Below are 22,760 nucleotides of genomic sequence, written 5' to 3'. Positions count from 1 at the left end.
ACAGGGAATAAAGTTTGTTTTTGAGAAAAGTTGTAAATTGAAGTTGTCATAAGAAAGTGTTGTTAGTGTTATGAATGAGTTGTAAACTTATTTGGTTTAAGAACAGAGTCAGCGTGAGAGTGTAGGAACCCTGTTTAAACATGTCATGGGTCTTATGTGTTGGGTGGTGAAGGAATAAACTCCTTCACCACGACCTGTACACACACACACACACACACACACACACACACACACACACACTTCGGCTCAAGTAAGTGATATCTTTAACCAATCACCATCCTTATCCATGACACGAATCTGAAATAAAAAAGAATCCCTTAATGTGTTCTACTTATATAACCAGGAACACTCGTCTGTTTGTCTGTCTGTCTCTCGTATTAGGACTCCTGGCACGTCCAAACAACCCGCCCTCACCTAACCCCCTCCCCCCCACACACACACTCTCAGCACCAGTAACTCAAGACAAACGCATTTTTAACCACTGCTGCGATACTAAAACATAAGTCTCTTGTGGAAAGGAGAAGTGAATGTTCTGGGAGTATAACAGCATAAAACAGCAGAAGCAGCAACAGCAGGCAAGAGCAGCATCTGGTCGGCACTTGCAGGAAACGTTTGCGAATTTAAGAATGCCAGATATCCTCCCCAGCACATACGGTCACAGGGCGGCGAGCAGCAAGAAGGTTGGGTGTAACAGGAAGCGAACGACAGTGGGTAGAGCAGGATGCAGGCAGGAATTGGGTGTAGCAGAAGACAGTGAGGTAGAACAGGAAGCAGACAGCAGTAGGGAAAGCAGGAAGCAAAAAAAAAGTGGAGAGCAGGAAGCAGACAAAAGTTGAGCAGGAAATAAACAGTAAGAAAAACAGGAACAAGACAGCAGTAAGGAGAGCAGGAAGCAGTAGGGGAATATACAGTGTAATGCTGAAAGGGTTGTGAACAGGAAGAGGGGGACAGCAGGAGGAAACATAAGGCAAGAGTAAATATATAGGAAGAAGATTGAGATAAAAAAGGAAGGCAAACGAAGGAACAGAAAACGGGAGGCAGCAAGAGCAGGGGGGAGTTTGGAGAGAGAGAGAGAGACAGAGGAGGAGGAGGAGGAGAACCTTGCAGTGTAAGGAATCCAAACCAAGAAGGAAGAGAATGATGATGATAAGGGGAGAGTCAAGTTGAAGATGAAGGAGATAGGAACGTCAGGTTAAGAAGGAGGGAGGTAGGAAAATAAAGGGGGGAATCAGGTTAAAGTGGAATGATACAGGAAGACAAGCACAGACGAGAGAAGGTCTGCGACAAAAAGGAGGAGACACCAGGAAGGAAGTTAAGGAAGACAACCAGAAACTATTGTGGCCACGATGAAACAAGGAGGAGGAGGGGGAGGCAGCTGCGATCACAAGAGAGAGAAGCAGTAGCAGGGATCCAGCCAGCTACTTGAGGCACGCAGGCAGGGAAAGGGCAGCAGGCAGAGGGTAGGGCAGCAGGTAGGGGAAGGGCAGCAGACAAGAGGAAGGGCAGCTGGCAGGGGGAAGGGCAGCAAGCAGGGGGAGGGCAGCTGGGCGAGCGTCTCTTAACCATACTGACGGGTAATCGATCACTGAGCGAGGGACACACTTTAAAGACGACAATATGAGCTATTTTGATGCGGCACACAAGTTTACCCACCCCTAGCTTACGTACGTTCGTCGGCCTCTGCTCTTCTTCCTCCTCAAAACGATCCCCAGTCCTCGCCTCCTCCTCCCGTGTTAGCTCTGGTACACAGTAAGGGTGTAAAGTAAGAGTATCATCGCCTTTACTGGGATACTGTTACGCGACCTCCAGGAATTCGTCATATGTTTGATACCTGATCCCGCCTCTGTGTGTGTGTGTGTGTGTGTGTGTGTGTGTGTGTGTGTGTGAGATCGCGTGTGTGTGTGTGGAGGGGGGGGCAGGAACTACTAGTTGGGTTGGTATAGTGATTTCAGTAAGGGTGCCAAAGAATGCAGTTAGTGGCAGGTGCCGTAAGAATGCGGGTCGTGGTGGGTAACGGCGGGTGTGGATAGTAGTAAGCGCTGGTAGGAATGGCTGGCGGTGCGGGTGGAGGACTCAGGACCGCGCTACACCACCAGCGTCTCACATTCGGAAATGACAACGCCTGGCCTGACGGCTCACTGATAAGGATTTTTATTTTTTTTCCTCTGATTTCTCGTCGCTGAAGTCTGACTCGCCGGGAAGAGGGAAGGTAAAGGAAGAGGGGAAGGGAGGGGAGGGAGGTGAGGTAAAGGGGAGGAGGGGAGGTGGAGGTAAGGGGAGGGGGGGAAGAAGAAATGCGAATGACGGAAGGTAGAAAGAGACGTGGAAGAGGAGGACAGGGGAGGTGATGTGAGGGGAAGAATGAATAGGACGGAGGGTAGAAAGTGAAGGAAGAGAATGTAAAAGTGAGAATTGTAGAAACAGAAAGAGAGAAGTAGGAGAAGACGAAGAGGAAGAAAAGGGACGATATTGAGAGATGGGGAGATAAAATAAGGAGGGGCACGACAAGTAATGAATCAGTAGACGAGGGATGAAGAAATAATAAACAGGAAACAAACAAAACTGAGAAGGACAAGGACAATAACAACAAGAATAAGAATAAAAAAACAACAAAAACAACAAAAATAATTACAAACCTCACAACAAAAACAACAACAAAAAAGAATAAAAACAAAAACAAGAAGACAAATTGTGACACAACCAAATAAAAACAAATAAAGAGAAACACAAAGAAATGACAAAAATGCAAAAATAAGTGAGAGTAAGAATAACCAAGAGGAGCAGTAGGGAGAAACAGCAAGGAGACAGAGAGAGAGAGAGAGAGAGAGAGAGAGAGAGAGAGAGAGAGAGAGAGAGAGAGAGAGAATCTGGTATAAGGCAGGGGAACGGAAGGGCATTTTACCCTTTTATACCCTGAAGTAAACACAAGGATCTCAATTCACCCAACGGCAGGTTAAGTTAGATAAGGTAAGGTAAGGTAAGGTAAGGTAAGGTAAGGTAAGGTAAGGTAAGGTAAGGTAAGGTAAGGTAAGGTAACAACACGAGGAGGATAGATTAAGGAATACGGATAGAACACGACAGACAAATACATCTTATTGCGGGTGATGGAGGGGAGAGCTTGGTGGCGAGAAATAAGGAATAATGTAGTGAGATAAGGGGGGGGGGGGGGGGGGAAGGGAAGGCAAGACAAGGCAGCGGAACCGACCAGGACAGCTAGGAAATGACACGTCCTCACCTCTCTCTCTCTCTCTCTCTTTCTAATGGGATGTGAATACGTGGATGATATAAATAAGGAGAGCGTGAACAGAAGAAGAAAAAAAATGCAAGTACAGCAAGAAGTGTAAAAGAACAGAAAACGAGAGAAAGAAAAGTAGGGGTGACTCCTGAAATATACCTGGGAGAGGAAACTTCTTGAAAAGGATATAACCAGTAAAATATGCTGATGAGAAAGCCAATACAATTCTGACGACAAGGGGAAGCATAAAAGTTTGAAGAGGTGTGATGAGGCAGAAAAGTTTTCGGCTGAGTAAAGAGAAGAGGAAAGGGATTCTCGGGCAATAACGTGCGTGCGGATAGGAGGTGGCGGGTCGTGGCTGAGAGTGGAAGAGACGGAGAGGGAATAAGGAAGGGGTAAATGCTGAATATCACCCGATGAATAAGGCAGAGAGAGAGAGGGGGGAGAGAAAACAATTTTTAGTCCAAAAAATAGAAGGAATAAGTAAAAAAAGAGATAATTGAGGAGATAGCTAAGAGAACGAATAAAATACACGAAGAAAGAGGAGCATATGAAGAGAGAAGACGAGTCACAGTAAACTTGGAGAAATTATCAAGAAAAGAAAGTATTAGACGTGAGAGAACAAGCAGAGAGAGACTGTTGACACAAGGAGAAAAATTACCACCTTTGTGAAACTTACATAACATCAAAGCTTTCGTCCTAGAATTGAATATACATACATAGAGACACATGCATAACTATGTACGTGTGTGTCTGTGTGTGTGTGTGTGTGTGTGTGTGTCCTGAACATTGTATATCATGAACCATACTACTAGCAGTCTTTGACATCAACGAATATCACGCAACCAATAAAATCATTTCCTGGTCGAGATAGGGAATACAGTCCGACCTTTAGCTGAGGAAAGGAATAAGGGATGGAGAGAGGGGGAGGGACAAGGAGAGAGGGGAATGTGGAAGGAAGAGGAGAGAGGGGAATGTGGAGGGAGAAGAGAGGAGGAAGGGAAGGGAGGAGGAGGAGAAAGGAAAATAGAGAGGTAGGCGAGAGGGGAATGGAGAGAGATGGGGGGAAAGGAAGATGGAAATTGAGGAAAGAGGAGGACGAGGAAAGAGGAGAAAGGAAGATAGAGATTGAGGAGAGAGGGGAATGAGGAGGGAGGAACAGAAAGGGGGTGGGGAGGGAGGAGGAGAGAGGTGGAGAGAGAAGGGTAACGGGGGAGGGGTCGTGGGAATCATCATTTCACTCACAACTCTCCAAAAAAAATACGCCTTTGATAACCAGTGCAGCGTGGGGGTCAGTTCAGGTCAGGCAGACAGACGGCCGTCACCCAGGGCTTTGTTTAGAGTTAGACCAACCCCCCACCCCCAACAGCAATCTACAGTCACAAACAACAACAGTCTACCTCAACAGTCACAAACAACAACAGTCAACAGTCACAAACAACAACAGTCTCTACAGTCAAAAACAAAAACAACAACAGTCTGAAACAACAACAGTCAACATTCTACAAACAACAACAGTCTACAGTCACAAACAAAAATTCTACAGTCACAAACAACAACAGTCTACAAACACGAACAACAACAGTAGACAGTCATAAACAACAACAGTCAACAGTCACAAACAACAACAGCAGACAGTCACAAACAACAACAGTAGACAGTCATAAACAACAACAGTAGACAGTCATAAACAACAACAGTCAACAGTCACAAACAACAACAGTCTACAGTCACAAACAAAAAAATTCTACAGTCACAAACAACAACAGTCTACAAACACGAACAACAACAGTAGACAGTCATAAACAACAACAGTCAACAGTCACAAACAACAACAGTCTACAGTCACAAACAAAAAAATTCTACAGTCACAAACAACAACAGTCTACAAACACAAACAACAACAGTAGACAGTCATAAACAACAACGGTAGACAGTCATAAACAACAACAGTCAACAGTCACAAACAACAACAGCAGACAGTCACAAATAACAACAGTCTACAAACACAAACAACAACAGTAGACAGTCATAAGCAACAACAGTCAACAGTCACAAACAACAACAGTCATAAACAACAACAGTCAACAGTCACAAACAACAGTTAATACCATCAACAATACCACGTGGCTGACAACGATACAGCCACATATATGGATGATGACGTCATAGATAATAACGTCACAACTATAAACAAATTCAGTACTACATAATGACGTCACAAGTATAAACAAACGCACCTGCCAAATAATGACGTCACAACTATAAACAAACGCACACATTGGATGGTACCGTCAGAAAAAATATATATATACCATAATCATCAACGCCATGGCAAGAGGGCACCGAGATGACGTCAAGGGCATGGTAATTACGCCACGACAACAGTACCAATCCTCACCCTCTAGTATAGGTTAAGTGAGGTGAGGTCAAACTCGACCCAAAACAATGGTAAATATTCTAAATAAAACGAACTCTGGCCTCTAATCCTTCAATGACCAGCAAACCACATTAAACACAGAATTTATTTTGATTTTGCTCTCTCTCTCTCTCTCTCTCTCTCTCTCTCTCTCTCTCTCAACCCTCGCTATAAACACACCCTATACAGCTTAAGGATCTCTATTACCATATATATCCCGGAGGTGTAACGAGAGGTCCAACACACCCCATTACTTTATATAGCCCTATATATCTTACATACCATAATATAATCAAGTTTTAAATTATATCCCGTTTATCATTTCTTCTTTCCCTCTTTTTGTTATTATTCTTTATCATTAGTGACGCCTTGTCCATGTTCTTTCTCTGCAACATATTTTTTTTCTTTTTCTTTTTTTGTAATGTATAATTTTTTTTCCTTTCTAATTTTTTCTCTCCTTCCCAACACAATTTTCTTGTTCCTTGTTTATTACAATTCACCGCCGTCTCAGACTCTTGGTGGTCGTCGACTACGTAACAAAATTCAGCTCGTTTCCATCCACTACCTATATATTTTCTGAAGGTTTTACAACTCGTATGTAACTCAGCCTGATGCACAGTTTTCCAATCTTCTCTTAGCTATCAACCGGTCCGTGAAAGCACTACAGGCTACAGGAAGTCCTAAAAGGTTCTTGCTCTACCACACTTTATCTCTCATTTTGTGGGACTCCTTTAACGTGTTATGAATGATCGTCTAGTACGCTGACGCACCCATATCATATCCTAAGGACTCCCTCTCCGTGTCCCAAAAGGATTTCCTGTAACGCAACTTATGTGTCACGTTTTAAGGGCGTCTTTCACGTGTCCCAAAGGTCGTCTTGTGCCACTTCCTAAGGACTCCACCTTTCCTTACCCGTCAGATCCTAAGGGCCACCTCTCCATTTCCCAAAAGGTCTTCATGTCCTAAAAGACCTTCCTGTCCCCTCTCCATGTCCCAAAAGGCCTTCCTGTCCCTCCCCATGCCCCAAACGACCTTCTGTAGCACTTTATGTCCAAAAAGGTCCACCGTGTACCGCACTTTACCCCAATCACACCTTAAGACTCTGGCTTAAAACTCAACTTCTCAGCGTAATCAAAATTTCATGCGCTTCCTTCACTCTCCAGCTCACATAACGCAGCCTTGCACACTCGTTTTCTCCTGGCGCTGCTGCAGTATAATCCCGCCCCTCCTGATGTGATTTCCTCGGCCTGGCTGCCTCTTTGATTTTATTCCCCATAATCTTACATCAGTTTGGTCGTTATCGCTACACGCTTCGGTACCTTTTTTGGGAAGGAACGGGGATGGGGTCGGGGTGGGGCTTCCACTACACCTGTTCACCTCTCGTTTATTCCAGAACCATTTTATTTTTTTTTACTCTCGTTAGCGTTACTTTGTCTTAGTTTTCTTAATATGATTTCTTGATTCTTTGATCGTCTCTCCCTCTCTCTTTTTTCTTCTTCCAGTTACCAATTAAAACGACATCATTCTTCTACGTACGAATTTGTGTCTCAACTCAGGTGTTATATTGCACAGGTAATCCACAAACCTCGTCCCTCAAACTTTTCATACAACTGTGTTACATCTCACCATAATCATCCATCTCTCCCTGAGCCTGTCCCTAGGGTCTCTGTCTCAATACCTCTTCAACACTATCCCGTCTATCCCAAGTACCACCCCACGTCTCCTGTCTTTTATCTCTCACCTCTACCATACCACGTCTCTCACCTCTACCATACCACGTCTCTCATCTCTACCATACCACGTCTCTCACCTCTACCATACCACGTCTCTCACCTCTACCATACCACCTCTCTCACCTCTACCATACCACGTCTCTCACCTCTACCATACCACGTATCTCACCTCTACCATACCACCTCTCTCACCTCTACCATACCACCTCTCTCACCTCTACCACCCCTCTCCATTACCGTGTACCATCTCACCACCCAGTCCAGTGATGATGAGACACGCGGGAACAACATCATCTCACTTCAAGGTTTTCTGACACAGTTTTTTGGGCCGCGGGGGACGACGACGACGGAGGAGCTATAATCTCGTCTGTGACATCACCTCCATATAAAACTCAGTACAAAGTGACTTCCCCTGGTATGAGACGGCGTCGAGTGAGTTTTATGATCCCATACAAATGTTTACATACGGAGAGATGAAAATAAAAGAGGAAGAGAGATAAAGTAAAAGAGGAAAAGAGATAAAAGAGTAAGAGGAGACGAGGGAAGGGGTGGGTAAGGGGGGGGGTAGAAAAATATTGCCATCTCTTTTGAGTTAATTTAACGTCTTTTGTTACACTATTCTATTCTACACACACACACACACACACACACACACACACACACACACACACTATCATGGCCTTACTGTTCACAAAAGCACCAGAAATAGTGTCGCCCACCTGAACCTTCATAATAACCCTTTAATACCTGACTCCTGGCTGACTTAAGGCCAGGATCATAGTCTTGGTGGTCATGACGTCAGCGTTCTTAATATTACTGTACCAGGGTTCTCACACACATCCACCCCTGGACTTCCATCACTTCCTAGGACACAAATATTTTCTTTTTCAGGTGAATTTCTGATCTCCTAAAGATTACCTCCTTAGCTTATGCCACCTAAGGGTTAACACTCCCTTAACGGTGTTGGGTCTGGTCTGGTCTGGTCTGGTCTGGTTTAGTGTAGTTTAGTTTAGATTACATTAGGTTAGGTTAGCTTTAGCTTAGGTGAGGTGAAGGTTGAGTAAGGTGAAGGTTGGGTTAGGTTAGGTTAGGTTAGGTTAGGTTAGGTTAGGTTTCTACATGCCTACAACGACAGGCTCCCAAAAACATGGCTGCTAAACTCACCACCCGCGAGCTATGACGTCACCAATCGGATTCAAATAATATGACTTGAACCGAAATAGTTATCCGGAATGACGACTGATGCCACCAGCCTAGAGATAATCAAAAACTTCAATTACCTTGGTGTCTATATAAGCGGTTGTTTTATTAAGCAAAATCCCGTCGGCATTTGATTATCTGGATGTGAGATAATGAACATCGGATATAAGATAGTGAACGTCGGATATAAGCATAGGGTAGCTAACATCGGATACAGTATTGTAAACATCGTATATGGGATAATGAACATCGGATATAAGATAGTGAACGTCGGATAGAGGATAATGTACGTACTTGGGATATAGGATAGTGAACTTCGGATGACACACTTCAGTATATAGTTAACCAAACATAAGACTACTTCACACTCCAAAAGGCCAATGACCGGGTTGGAGGTGAGGGGGGGGGGGGTACAGTACTGAGGTTTATTTAAGGCGTTCTTCTATAGTGAACCAAAACGAAAATTACCTCAATAGTCGCGGAGTGAACTTTAAAATTGCCTGATTTAACTCCTGTGTATGTGTGTGTGAGAGAGAGAGAGAGAGAGAGAGAGAGAGAGAGAGAGAGAGAGAGAGAGAGAGAGAGAGAGAGAGAGAGAGAGAGAGAATTTTCTTGTATGCTTGTCTATGCATGTTTCTGTGTATACTTGTGTGGATATCTGAAGATGCAACACACACACACACACACACACACATTGCAAAAATTATCAACAACTTGTAATCAACCAGTGTATTCACTCCCAGTCAATCTTACTTTTTTGAACTGTCACTATGTTGAAATACCCTAAAGTATAACCTTCTCCCCACCTAGTTATTATATATCATATTTGTATCACTTATGTTACTTGTATATTATTTGTAAATCAAGTGACCCATTCCCCAATTATGTAACTGTATATTTTCAGCCTTCCGGCTGCCATATGCTCTTTCAATAAACCGTTAATTATTATTATTATTATTATTATTATTATTACACAAAAAGTTACCAGACTACGTGGGGGGGGGGATCTAATAATGGCGTCATATATATTTATATTCCTGCCAAGACGAGCTAATTTGGAGGTATTAGTCAAGTTTTATGGTCTAGTTAACTGTGATCGGGGTAATTATGTCGTTATTAATAAGGATATTGCTCATTAAGGCTAAATTACAAATGAGGGAGACTTCAAAAGACCTAACTTTACTGTCAGAGAGAGAGAGAGAGAGAGAGAGAGAGAGAGAGAGAATAAGCAATAGTCAAATTAATATAATAAATACTTAAGAGCAGTGGTGGACAAATTACTAACAAATGGTAATCAAGTAAATCGGAATGAAGAAGTAACATTACTGATGTCTGAAAAGTAATTAAAAGTATAATGTACTTATCTTGGTTGAATGTTTTATTGCTATTCAATGTTTAATTTTATTATTATAACACAAATATTAAAAACTGGTAATTGATAACTCTTTCTGAATCCTATTACAGTTTAAACAAATAATAAGTGGAACATCACGCGTAAAGGGCATTTTAAAGGGACAAATGGAACATATCCTGAGTTCACTTACAGAATTGAGATAACTAATAAAAAAAATTCCCCATCACTTTCTCTTAAACAGTGCTTCTCAGAACCACACAACTGCCATCTTCTGGTCCAAGGTATGTTTTAGTTTACCAAGGTAATGGAATACTGCAAGAATACTGGGTGTCAAACACAAGGGTAGACATTACTGTTCACGATCAAAGCAATTCACTCAGTAAGTTATAATTATTATATTACACAAACTATCATCATCACTCAAAATTCGCTGAAGTTTAATTTCACCAACAATTCAACATTGGCTCGCATGCAGCGCTTGAATGTAAAGGCGTTTTTAGTTCAAGAAAAAGAGAGCCACCTGCTCCCATCATACAGTATTCTCAAGAGTTTAGTATCTGCTCTTGAAGTTAAGCTTCTCCTGTGAGAGTAACAGTAATATACAATTTCTAGTAAATCATTTTACCTCTCCATTATTATCAATAATATGGAAACAAACAACTTTGGACCATAAATTAAAAAAAAACATAGAAAAACGAATAAAAGTCCTTTCATACTGCAAATTTTTTTACCAAAAATAATTTAGTAAAATGTCGTTACTAATGACCTCTTAAATTGTTTAGTTACCAGTTACAAGTAAATTACTGTAAAAACCTACTGTTACTGTAGTCGATTATAGATACAGTACTCAGTTACTTGCCCACCACTGTCCAAGGGTTTAACTGTAATATTATAATCTAAATATTTAGAACCCAGCAGTATTCTTTTACCACGAGCTGCAAACCCTATTTGACTTCCCGTCAACTCAAGCCACCAAAACCTTCCCCCCCAAAATTAAACCCTTTCATCATCTTATCAATAGTTCATTCTCAGATAAGACGACACAATTTTACAGGTTCCCTAAAAAGGAATCATTATCTCAAATGCCCTCCATAATAACCGGTTCAAATTCCAATTGTTTTCAAGAGGACATTATAATTTTTTGTGTTCAACTATGGTAATTACCCGGGAGACTGATTACCTGGGTCATTAACGTCCATTTCCTAATCAAAAGTTTGAATTGATATGATAATTCTCGGCTTCGGAATAGATCACCGCATAATTTGCATAAGTGATGATCGCATCTCTCCAGGTCGAGTTGAAATGTTAACGTCACTCTTGTTCTCCCTTGTAATACAGAGGATTTAATCAGACAAGGGCACGAGCAGCCACAGTACAGTACAGTACTGTACAGTAAAGTGTGTGTGTGTGTGAATATATAATATATATAATATTTAAAGCTTAACTCAACTGGGAAAAATAAATAAACAACCCTAATTACTTTTACACCATCAACACCTGTCTCTCTAAATTAGATGCAACAATCAGGGATTACTCACACAAAAACATGATTGCGTCAGTGGTAGTGACTGCGGCAAACAATCTGAGGGTGCGGCAGTGATCAGAGACTGCAGCAGAACACACCTACGCGGACTGCCACTTTACTGCCACTCCGCCACAGTGAAGTGTTATGCTACGTGTATTTTACGAGTCATGCCAGTCTTAAGTTCGGCCACCAGCCAGAGCAAGGGGGGAGGAGGAGAGGTAGTGACGGGCACCATGAGGGTCACCACACCAAACACACTTCCTCTGTCTTGAACATTTACCAATAGATCAAAACCATTACTATAAGATTTGAAAAGCAAATTTGTTTAATATACTGTTTGTCAGTTTATAATCAGATACAACTTCACAGATCTGAGTCTTTATTAGAAGATTTGACTGGCAATCTGTTCGGTGTACTAAAGGAGGTTTAATAGGCGCGAGCGTCTGTGTAGTGACAGCTGACGTCTTTGTCTGATGGTGATCCGGTCCTCAGAAACTGCGTGGCCGGCGTCACATAAAAACCTGACCCACAGAAAACTGACCCCGGCTCACTTCTCTAGTCTAGATATTTGACCTTTTTATGGAGAAATGACCCTGTCCCATTTACATAAATATGTTGTATACACTGTAAACCTGTCAAGGTGTATACATTTCCTACCTTAATTTGTAGAACGTTTACATTTCATTGGCAAACTGTTAAATGTACTGTACACATTTCGCAAATGGCTAAATATTTGGTGAGGTTATGTATATTCTGTATCTTTCTTATAAGTATAATAAAAAATTGCGGATGAGGGAGGGAGGGAAGGTCAGATTTCCATAATAGAAAACTGACCCGTGGGTCACTTTATCATGGAGGTCAATATTCTATCTTACACCGGCCGCTCCTCCTGGCTGCTACACCATCTCCCTCATAGTGGAATGTCTGATCCTCACATCTTTCTCGTGACCTTTTGATTCTGAGATAATGAACGCTAGTTTTCCAAGGAACTCCAAGTCTTCTCCTTTACGCAACAAAACTACCAGTAAGTCTATTTACGTAACCTCAGCACATATTAAAAGATAAAAAAAAGTTTATATTTTATATTTCCTCACGTGTAGAGTTCATCACGTAAATTAGTCGTACACCGAGGGAGGGTCGAGTGGCACGCTGCCATACAATTTCAGTAGAAACGTTTTCACCGACTGACATCGATCAATGACTCACGAGGTTAGTTGACAGTGAGTGAGTCCTGACGCAGTTCTACCCTGCCAGGTTTAGTTATGTAAACTGGCTGATATATATTACATAAGTGTTCCTGAGGATGTCTAATAAATATCACACCAACTGACTGTTCAACTTAATAAGATCATGATTTTTTTTAAGTTATCTATCATCAACACAACGAAATAGCTGGAGAGAGAATTTCTAACGATTTCAATACAGTTCCTTACAGGGTTTATGATAATGAAGACCAAATATGAAGTATACAATGTTTTTACTGCGGTATTACTCATTCTTATCATTAATGTGTCACCAAAACCAGGAAGCCTGGATTTAGTGAGCTTAAAATGATGTTGTAAGGTAAGAGTACAATTACTTCTGTCGACACAATAAAAAAATATAACACAGGCTGCAGTTTTGACAGCATCAGTCATTGCAGAATTAGTGACTTGTTCACCGCTATGGCGACCTAGAGCCTGTACAAATTTAACAAAGATGATACAAAACCAACATTTTTTTTAACATTATTGCTTCTCTATTTCCGCAGCGATGCTTCTACTTGAGTTATATTGTGGAATCAACAAGTACATCATTTTAAAACCATAAAACTGTTCATGTAAACCCAGAGAGTATTGCGAGCAAGTTTTCTCAGACCTGATGCCAGAGAGGGAGTGTGAATAAGTAATCTAAAAACACTTCGCCACATCAGCAGTATCCCCAAACACAATAGTGTACCCTGATGCTGACCAAGACGGGGAACTTATACTCCACAGTGACACAGTTGTAAGAATGCAGATCCGAGGGTAAAGACTGGCCTGGAAACAGAAACGAACTCAGGCTTTCATCTACAGGAGGTCGTTTCAACCGTCAGGGGTATACAACTTGGTGTTTCAGAAGGGTCCTGCAACTCGGGTACAGAGCGGAGCGACGAGTGAGGGTCCACAAAAGTTCTCTAACTGTGTGATTAAACTCGATTTATATGATAATGTAAAAACAACAGCACTCTACAGTAAGTTGTATGGAAGTTGCACGTGTCATCACTGTCTCGTAGGGCGAGTCTCCAGGACATGAACTGCGACAGTGGCATTAAATAATCTACCGCCGTGAGGGAACCACATCCTGTTTGTGAAACATAAACGAATATATGGTAGATTACTTTATCCTGAATTGGGTTATTGACGTAAAATTATGGAAAATGGATAATCAGGTATGAAAACTATACACCCATTCAAGTGCTCAATGGAACCAGAGCTAAAATTAAAAGGAAAGGTGACAGTAACTGATTGTTTAATTTATAACAGAACATCGTTGAGCATCGTTTCGGTGTGCTACGAGGAGATTAATTAATATATATATGTATATGTTGAGGCACCTCCCACACACCTGACCAAGAGTCATCTGCTGAAGGCCACCGTGTTTTGTGTCAACCAGGCGTGCTGATTGCTGTTGTAGTGAGGACGTAAACTAATCTCACCAGTGGTTCACAAATGACGCATTCTGGAGTTCTGGTCTGCAATTCTACCTTCAAAACCGTCCGCCTGGCTGGCAAAGCTGCAAAAGCCAACATGAAAGCCTCCAGCAATAATCATCTGGGTAATTCAGGTTGGCCAGAGCTACCAACTGAGTTCCCTAATTCGGGTGGAGATCGGAGGAGGAGGAGCGCCAATCGCATTTTACAAATTGCCACCCGCCTGCATCGTCTGCACCTCTCCATGAACACAAATGGTAACAACAGAAGCAGATAAAACCCTCGAGCTGAGAATCTTGTAAAGGTTCCAATCTTTGAATTGTTGTTTTGTCAGTGGAATGAACACAGAAGAAATTCTTAGGGAACATTTTAAAATCTTTATACTATCTGAAGTATCCCTGTGGAGTCATTAGCGTGTACCTCCTGCAAAAACTAGTCAATAATTGGTTTTCGACCATGTTAGTTCTTAAATCCGTAAGAGTTCACGGTGACAAATCTCTCTCTCTCTCTCTCTCTCTCTCTCTCTCACCACCTTGCTCTATAAATACACACACACATCCACATGGCTGTTATGTTACTGTACACTTACTGTACTTCAGCTCTGTAAGTGAACAGTGTCATCGGCTCACCTGTGGACGAGAGATGAGTGTTAGTGATGACCGGGAGAAGATGGATCAGGGTAAAACACACACACACACACACACACACACACACACACACACATCATGAGCCGTGAAAAATGGATTACAATAATTTAATCTTGCAAGTATATTTAACACCTCAGTGGCTAAACAAACCATGTTACAATACCCTACATGGTGTGCTAAGCCGAGACTGCTGCACGACTTGGCTTACACGAGGACGACGGACGGACGCAGAAGGTGTAGGAGCCGAAGTTAAGACATGTAAACAATAAACAGGAAGACTATGCAGTATATTGTAAACAAACGAGACTTAGGTTATGCCAGCAGTACTATGTTTACCTTCCTCGTTCCCTAGTTCATTTCACTTTAAGATTAAGCACCCTAACTTAATTAACCTAATCCAACTTAACTTAACCTTACCCCCAAGAGTTGACAGATTTCAACCAATGGTTTAAACCAAACCAAAAGCATTGGTCTTTTATTTATACCCTTTTGTCTTGGTTTTAATAAGATTTCTGTTGGGTTTTATTACTTAGAGATGGTCTTAATGATTTATAGTAGATATGGAGAAGGTGTATTACAGGGTGAACAGAGAAGCAGTGTGGGAGGTACTACAAGTGTGGGAGGGAGGCTATTAAACGCAGTAAAAGCATTCTGTGAGACCAGCAGGGAAACAGTATGAGTAAATAGGAAAGAAGGTGAAGTCTTTTAAATAATTGTGGGTGTTAGACAGGGAGGCGCTGTGTCCCCGTGGTTGCTCAATATATACAGTACATGGATGGGAACTATATAAATAATTTTTTGTTGTATAAAAAATATAATTAAGAAGGGTAAATTAAATTTATAAATGAACAAATAAATCCTTTCTATAAACTATAATGTATTGAAAAAATAAAGTAATCATGTATTTTTAGCATTGATAATTATAAATTGTACTGTGACCTACTACTTGGAACAATTAAATAGAATTATAATGAAGCTTTACTTTAAAATATTAACCTTGAGAAGAAAAACACATATTAATATTTAGCAGACTGTTGATAATAACAAATCATAATTCAAACTAACTTTGCTCTTTACTGTACTGGAGGACAAAATTCTCTAGGCATCTGACTCTTCTAATATAGAATCTTTATTTAAAATTTTAAGATGAAATACCAATTTCCCAGCCTTCTCTATTCCTAATCTATATCTAAGTTTCCAATGAACCAGTCCAAATGAGGACAATATTCGTTCAACATTAGCACTTGAAGTAGTTGCGGTATGAAAAGAATATAAATGACTGCTAAATCATATTGAATATAATGTTTATGAATAATACCATATTAAAAAGTTATAAGAAAAGCTAAAACTACTTAAATCTTATTAAAATCAACATAATAGCTTTAAAATAATCACACACACCATGGTTATGAGGTTAAGAACAATGTGTTTTGCCAACCCTGCTCACCCACCAGGTAGAGTTAGGGTGGCTAATCTTAAGGTGAAATAAGCTGTCTAATCTTTAGGTGATGCAGCGGGCAAGATAAGAACCAAATATGAAATACTGTGTTGTAAACGACCGAATTTTGTTTACATCTAGCTTCTCTGATAACGTCAAATGAATTCCTGCCATGTTATTGTCGCCAGAAACTATGAAAAAAATTACTATGTGAGTGACGATGACACGAGAAAGCCGTGATCACCTGCGACACTGAAGGATTTACAAACACTTTGACAACACAACATACACAAATCGTTTCTCATTCTTGATTTTTTTCATATATGTATTTATTTATGAATTATTATTATATTATTTAAATTTGTATTTGTTTTTATTATTATTTTCTATTTTTAATATTATTATTATTATTATTATTATTTCACCCCCCCCTCCTCCCAGGTCCCGATGTGGGTCAGTGACCTGTGTCTGGGTGGGCTAATCCCCGTAAAGAAAAAAAAATGCTCTCTGCACCTCAATGTTGTCACACAAAAATGAAAATTATCAAGGGTTGCAAATAGTTAAGATATTGCGCGTCATAAATTCCTAATGTGACATTAATCCATAAGTTAAAATTTTACACATCAAATCAAATCAAATTATATATATATAAATAAATATATATATATATATATATATATATATATCTATCTATATATCTATCTATATATATATCTATATATATATATATTGTTACGCCGTCTCTTAATTTACTTAAATATCCAGGTTCTAGGCGTAACCAAACAAAAAAGTGAAGTAAATTAAAAGAGTAAAAATAAATAAAGTAAACCTTTAAGAATTTAATTAATTAAATATTAACACAATAAAGAGCCTCGTAGGCTGTCACAACAAATTGATTCACCATCGAAACTTTTAAGACACAAGTGATACAAAACATCGAAACATCGAAAGAATAAAAATAAAGCATTGGATTACGTTAACACTGCATAAACATATAAAAACTATCACTGAAATTAACTAACGTGAAACAACACTGAATTACTTGAATACAACTAAGCAAATACTGATGGACACAAACAGAGACATAAATAGGTACTCACATAGATATACCACATTGGTGGCGACAGGAACAACACAAATAAATTAAGTATAAGTAACAAGTGACACTCAAAGGATGTGTACTGTATGACAAGAGAACTGAACTAACTCCGTCTGCTGGTGGGTTCTATATATAAGGTCGGCTCCCACCACGCGACCCGCCGGTGGGTCGTTTAACGATGCAAATGGTCGTTAGAGAACAAAGAATGCTGGTTACAATACAAAATAAAGAAATAAGATGGGCTTGAACAAATAATGACAGTTAAAACCTTACCAGCACAGGGTAAGGTGACTAGAATATATAATAGTAAATTTAACACATCATTACAGGAATAATATGGAACATGGGAGCATGTTATATATAAAAAAATAGAAAAAATACGACACGGTCGTAACAATATATATATATATATATATATATATATATATATATATATATATATATATATATATATATATATATATATATATATAACAAATCATTACTTCCTTATGTTACACTTATCCAAAAGTAAAAATCCCTATGCATCATAATTAAATTAACTTAATTTTACCGTTTAAAAGAACAACTACCATAATCCTCATTACTGTTGACTGAGACAATATCCAATATTGTCTCAACATATACCCCGGGACGGCCACTGTGCTCCACCATCACTCACTAAATAAAGGACTACCTTCTCTATTTTCCCTGTGTATTAATGCTGTCATAATATTTCATCTTAACTGAAGACAACGAAGGGTGCATTCGTATTCATGTCATTCATTTATGTATCGAGGCGGCTGGTATTGGCACTTACCTATAGTTTAATAATGTTACACGATTGTGTTCATCCTTAAGTAATTATTGATACATTAAAGATGAACACAGACTTAAACGTCAATACTACGCCTCGTACAGATCAGGAGACACCTGTACGAGTCTACACCTGACGCCTTGTCACAGATCAGGAGACACCTGTACGAGTCTACACTTGACGCTTCATCACAGATCAGGAAACACCTGTACGAGTCTACACCTGACGCCTCATCACAGATCAGGAGACACCTGTACGAGTTTACACCTGGAGTGGGAATGTTATCGCTTACCAGTGTTCGATTTCCTGTGCGAGTGTTGACTATAATGTGTGACTGCCTTCTCTTCTGTTCTATTCTTCTCCTTATTTTATTCTATATCATCATCATTCTGCCATTCCTTACCGTTACATATCTTATTTTGTCTTCATTTAATCCTTCTGCCTGGGTTCTTAATCTTTCTTTTATATTCTTCTCCACCCAACCCCCCCTGGTGCTGTTGTCCAACCAATTACTCCTCCTCCTTCTTCCTTGCGTTTTCATGCCCCCCTTCATCGTTCTATCTTCCCGGTTCTATTCTTCATTGCTTTACTTCTATTCTTTCGTCACTGTTCACCATCAATAAGTTATGAATGGACAGAACTAAAAAGGTACTACAACAACAACAAATAAATAAAACTAAGGAAACAACAAATAAGTTATAAGGCTAAAAACACGTGTGTGTGTGTGTGTGTGTGTGTGTGTGTGTGTGTGTGTGTGTGTGTGTTCCCTTATCAACCTTCACAGTCGACTATTAATAAAAGCTAAAACTGGTGACGGCAGACGTATGTTTTAAAGTTATCCCCGGAGACAGAACTTCCCCTTTACCCATGGTACCTAAGAAATATAAGAAGTGGTTAAAATAACTTATTCGGAGGCTGGTGTCGTCCTGTAGGTAACCAGGACTATATACTTCATTTAGTCGGAACTACGACATATTTATATAATTTTTTCCCTATATATTTTTAATCTGCAGAATCCTAACAAAGGTGTAATTTACATTAACAGAAAAAAATATATTAAAATCAAAATAAAGTTTGACCATTATTAACCGTGTAATGCAAGTGTGTCTTAAATATGAATCTAAATTAGAGTTTCTTACTTTCAGATCCGGCAGCGAGCGAGTCAGGACCAGTCACGGGCAGAGTCTAGTCCTCGCCGACAACACTGAGATCCCGAGTCCTACTTCTAGTATTAACTAACTAGCGCCCCCTCAACACCTCCTCCAGTATTAATTGACCACACAAGTCTTCACAAACGCTCGCAAAGTATTAACAAAATAAAATGAAATGTATTAAAGTATTAACTGTTGCTGTCTAGTATTGTGGTGTGGTGTGAGAGGTTGTGCAGGCGGAGGGTAACATGGAAGTGAGGCGAGGAAGAAGTAACTGGTGGTAGTAACAGGCCACATCCCCCTTCTTCATCCAGACAGTAACAGCGACAACCAGTGGCAGCAAGTCAGCGGCTGCCGACCATGACTGGATCTGTGGGCGGGTGGCGTGAAGCAGTACTCAGCACCAACCTGGCGACCTGTGACCACACCATGACTTATACACACATCAGAAGTCGACTCACATCACCTCCGACAACACTCTAACACCAACGAAGCTGTAAATCTAGACATCATTGGATAAACGTCGTGGTGCTGCAGGAGGTTTCGAGACCAGACACAGCCAGTCGACCCCTCGAGGTCACAGATTATGGGTCACAGTCCTTCAGGATATCTGCCTACTCTCTGTCGTTCGTGTCACCTTCAAATATTCTCAACTCCACATTTCTACGAAATTACTGACATATAAAGTTTGTGATCCGCCCAACTAGAAAAATGTAATTTCCACAAGTGTTCGATCCCCAGGCAGTGATAGTGCGTCAGTCACTAACTATGCAACCTGAGAGCAATAGTCGAAACTTCCCAAACAGGTAGGAACGCCCGGGAGACCATGGCAGAGGGGATCAGTAGGAGACCGTGAGTGGCGGCCGCCGCCAACGTTGACAGGTGGCGCTCCGTGACGAAGGGTCGCCAAATATACCCGCGGCCCGTCATCGGTGGCAGCTGAGGGGGAGGCAGGGCGCCACCTCCTTCCAACTCGAGATTGCCGTCAGTTAGGCTGGCAAAGCCTTTGGTGTCGCACCCCGCCACGTGCCCAGGCCAGCGTCAGCAAGTCGGTGCGGGCGTCAAGGGTGTAGGGGGCGGGCACGGGGGTCCGCCAGAGCGCGACTGTGGCTCCTGCCCGGTCCGCCACCGCTGCTGCCTCCGCCTGGGGCGGCCAGCGTCTGGCCTCGCATGGCCGCGGTAATGTTCCTACGCAAGGCAATGCGTTACTACCGACTGTGGATCTACACGTGCAATGCCGTCCTGCTCGTGTCAGTGTTCGTCTTCATGGGCGTTGCCTTGGGCGTGGCATCGCACCCTTACCTGTCACTGGTACCTTCACCGCCCGCCTACCACCCTACCTTGCTCTATGGCTACGTGGCGCTCTTACTGCAAGCGGGCGTATTACAAGCTCTAGGATGCGTAGGAGCACTAAGGCTCTCGCAAAAACTGCTCAACATCTACTGGTTTCTCTTGCTCTTCCTTTTGCTGGGGGACGTGGTGGTGGGTCTTGTGTGGCTTTACCGCTTTTCCCACCTGACAGTCGGGATGCGACCCTACGCCCGAGCCACTCTTCGCGACCACTACGGCAGAGACTCAGACGTGACGGAGGCCTGGGATGCCCTCCAGAGAGCCGCCAAGTGCTGTGGCGTGACTGGCCCTCGAGACTACAACACCACGTGGTGGGAAAACCGTCAGAATCACAACTCCATCAAGCTGCCGGCGTCCTGCTGCGTAAAGAACGACAGCGAAGGAACAATGTCAGGTACTCGCCAGGTTCCCGTCACCCAGGCGGATCAAGTGCCACGGCATGTGGCCACGAACCATCGAGGGAAGCCTGGTATTGACAATTCCAAGAGCCACGTGCGTCTGGAGAACCAGGGCCGTGGCGTGCGTGACCGTAACTTGACGTGCGACAGCGGCGAGGACAAGGACTACCACGGCACGGGCTGTGCCGCACATCTAGAAAAGTGGCTGCTGACTTCAGCAGAGACGCTCATGATACTCGGATTCTGTGTCATAGCATTTGTCAAGTTGTGTTTTGTGGGTATATTACGCTTTGAAATACAAGAAATGATTCAGAAGATAAAAGTATTACAAGGAGATAATCCGTGTGTGCCGAACCCCGAAATTGCGGCGGCTTTAGGCTTAGTGTCGCCAGAGAAACCAGGCGAGTGTGGCGGCCTGCTGAGCTCTGGTGGTGGCGACAGTAATGGCGCGGGTGGCGAGGAAGGCAGGGGAGGCGACACCCACGGTGACACCGAGTCCGGCGCTGCCACGCCCCTCACACAGCCTCGCCTTAACCACCTTTCAAGCCACACTGACGGCGCAGAGTCCGACACCAACTCCCACTGCGCGCTTATCACAGACACGCCTGTGCGGCGCCCGCAGCCTGATAAGCGCAAGCCTAACGGTAATAACAATGATGTTACGGAACTGCGCGAGCTGCGCCACGTGCGCCAGACACAAATATGATTATGACCTCAATGCAGCCTGACTGTGAACGTATCGTCCGAGGTCATTACCGCAGCTTAGGTCAACCCAATATGAGTTATCTTAGGCCAGCACCTGACTGAGGTGGTGTTAGTACTTGTAGAGCATGTTACACCTGCGTCGCGTGGGGGGCACCCGGAGGCCTGAAGCTACTGTACGTGTCGGGTGCTGGTGCCCATGTCAAGGGCAACGGCACCTCCTTCCTTAGCCTTAATTACCACCTTCCCGGAATGTGTAGCCACCAGAGCTTCGACTTCTCTGGCGGACGTTCTGTCATGACACGAGCATCAGGTCACGGGTGTCCCACTAAAAAGGGAGATCCCACGCGCGTCCTACAGGAGTGGATAGTAATGCTAAAGTCAAGGAATTGAGTGTTAGACAGGAGTAAAGTTGACCGAAGTATGTGTGTATGAGAGGCGAGGCAGCCCCCCGCCCGCCACAATATGAATCCAAAAAGTCAGCACAGAAAGGTGCCTCAGGACGGCGTCCTCGTCACTGTCACCACTCAGGGCAGACGTGACGCTACACTCCTCACCACCTGCTTCATTCTTCATTTTCTATAAGGTAAGAATAATATAAACATTATTCAAATTTTCCTAAAAAAAATAACTACTTCAAGGTTTTATATGTAAAATGTGTTATTGTAGGCTTCAAAGGGATACACAAAGAATATCCATCAAGCTCGTTACTGAAGACTACCTTGATGCAGCACAGGATGATCACTCTATCAGCGGCTGTCCCATTCTATCTCATACTATACAAAGCTTCCCTCAACCTTCAGCAGGTCTCCTCCCCCCTCATGAGTGTAGTGCCTGTAATCCCAACATTCCCCAGCTGAGTCAGGGGGCGCACAGAGTGAGGAGACAAGACTGGCCCCTTGTTTGTGTTGGCAGCCCGAAGGCGACGCACAGATACCATAGTTACCCGGTCAGCTGGTAGTGACATCTCCAGTAAGTGCACCTTACTCACAGATTACCGTCACCGCCACCTTCACCAGCACCTAAAAACCAATTATCATTT

At 42.2% G+C, this 22,760-nt stretch overlaps 1 protein-coding gene across 1 annotated transcript in view; it reads left to right on the top strand.

Annotated features, from left to right (window-relative positions):
• Positions 1–22,298, top strand: part of LOC121872979 (leukocyte antigen CD37-like) — a 61,852-nt gene extending 39,554 nt beyond the window's left edge. Inside the window, exon 2 of the mRNA XM_042376162.1 lies at positions 19,263–22,298. Within this exon, the coding sequence (XP_042232096.1) occupies positions 20,439–21,722 (1,284 nt within the window). The 5' untranslated portion in view covers positions 19,263–20,438 and the 3' untranslated portion in view covers positions 21,723–22,298. The remainder of the gene's footprint in view (positions 1–19,262) is intronic.
• The last annotated feature ends 462 nt before the right edge of the window (positions 22,299–22,760 follow it).

The sequence above is a fragment of the Homarus americanus genome, unplaced genomic scaffold (assembly GCF_018991925.1).
Source record: "Homarus americanus isolate GMGI-L3 unplaced genomic scaffold, GMGI_Hamer_2.0 scaffold11022, whole genome shotgun sequence".
Lineage (NCBI taxonomy): Eukaryota > Metazoa > Arthropoda > Malacostraca > Decapoda > Nephropidae > Homarus > Homarus americanus.
Note: the sequence above shows the minus strand (reverse complement) of the source record. Positions and strands in the feature narration are given on the sequence as shown.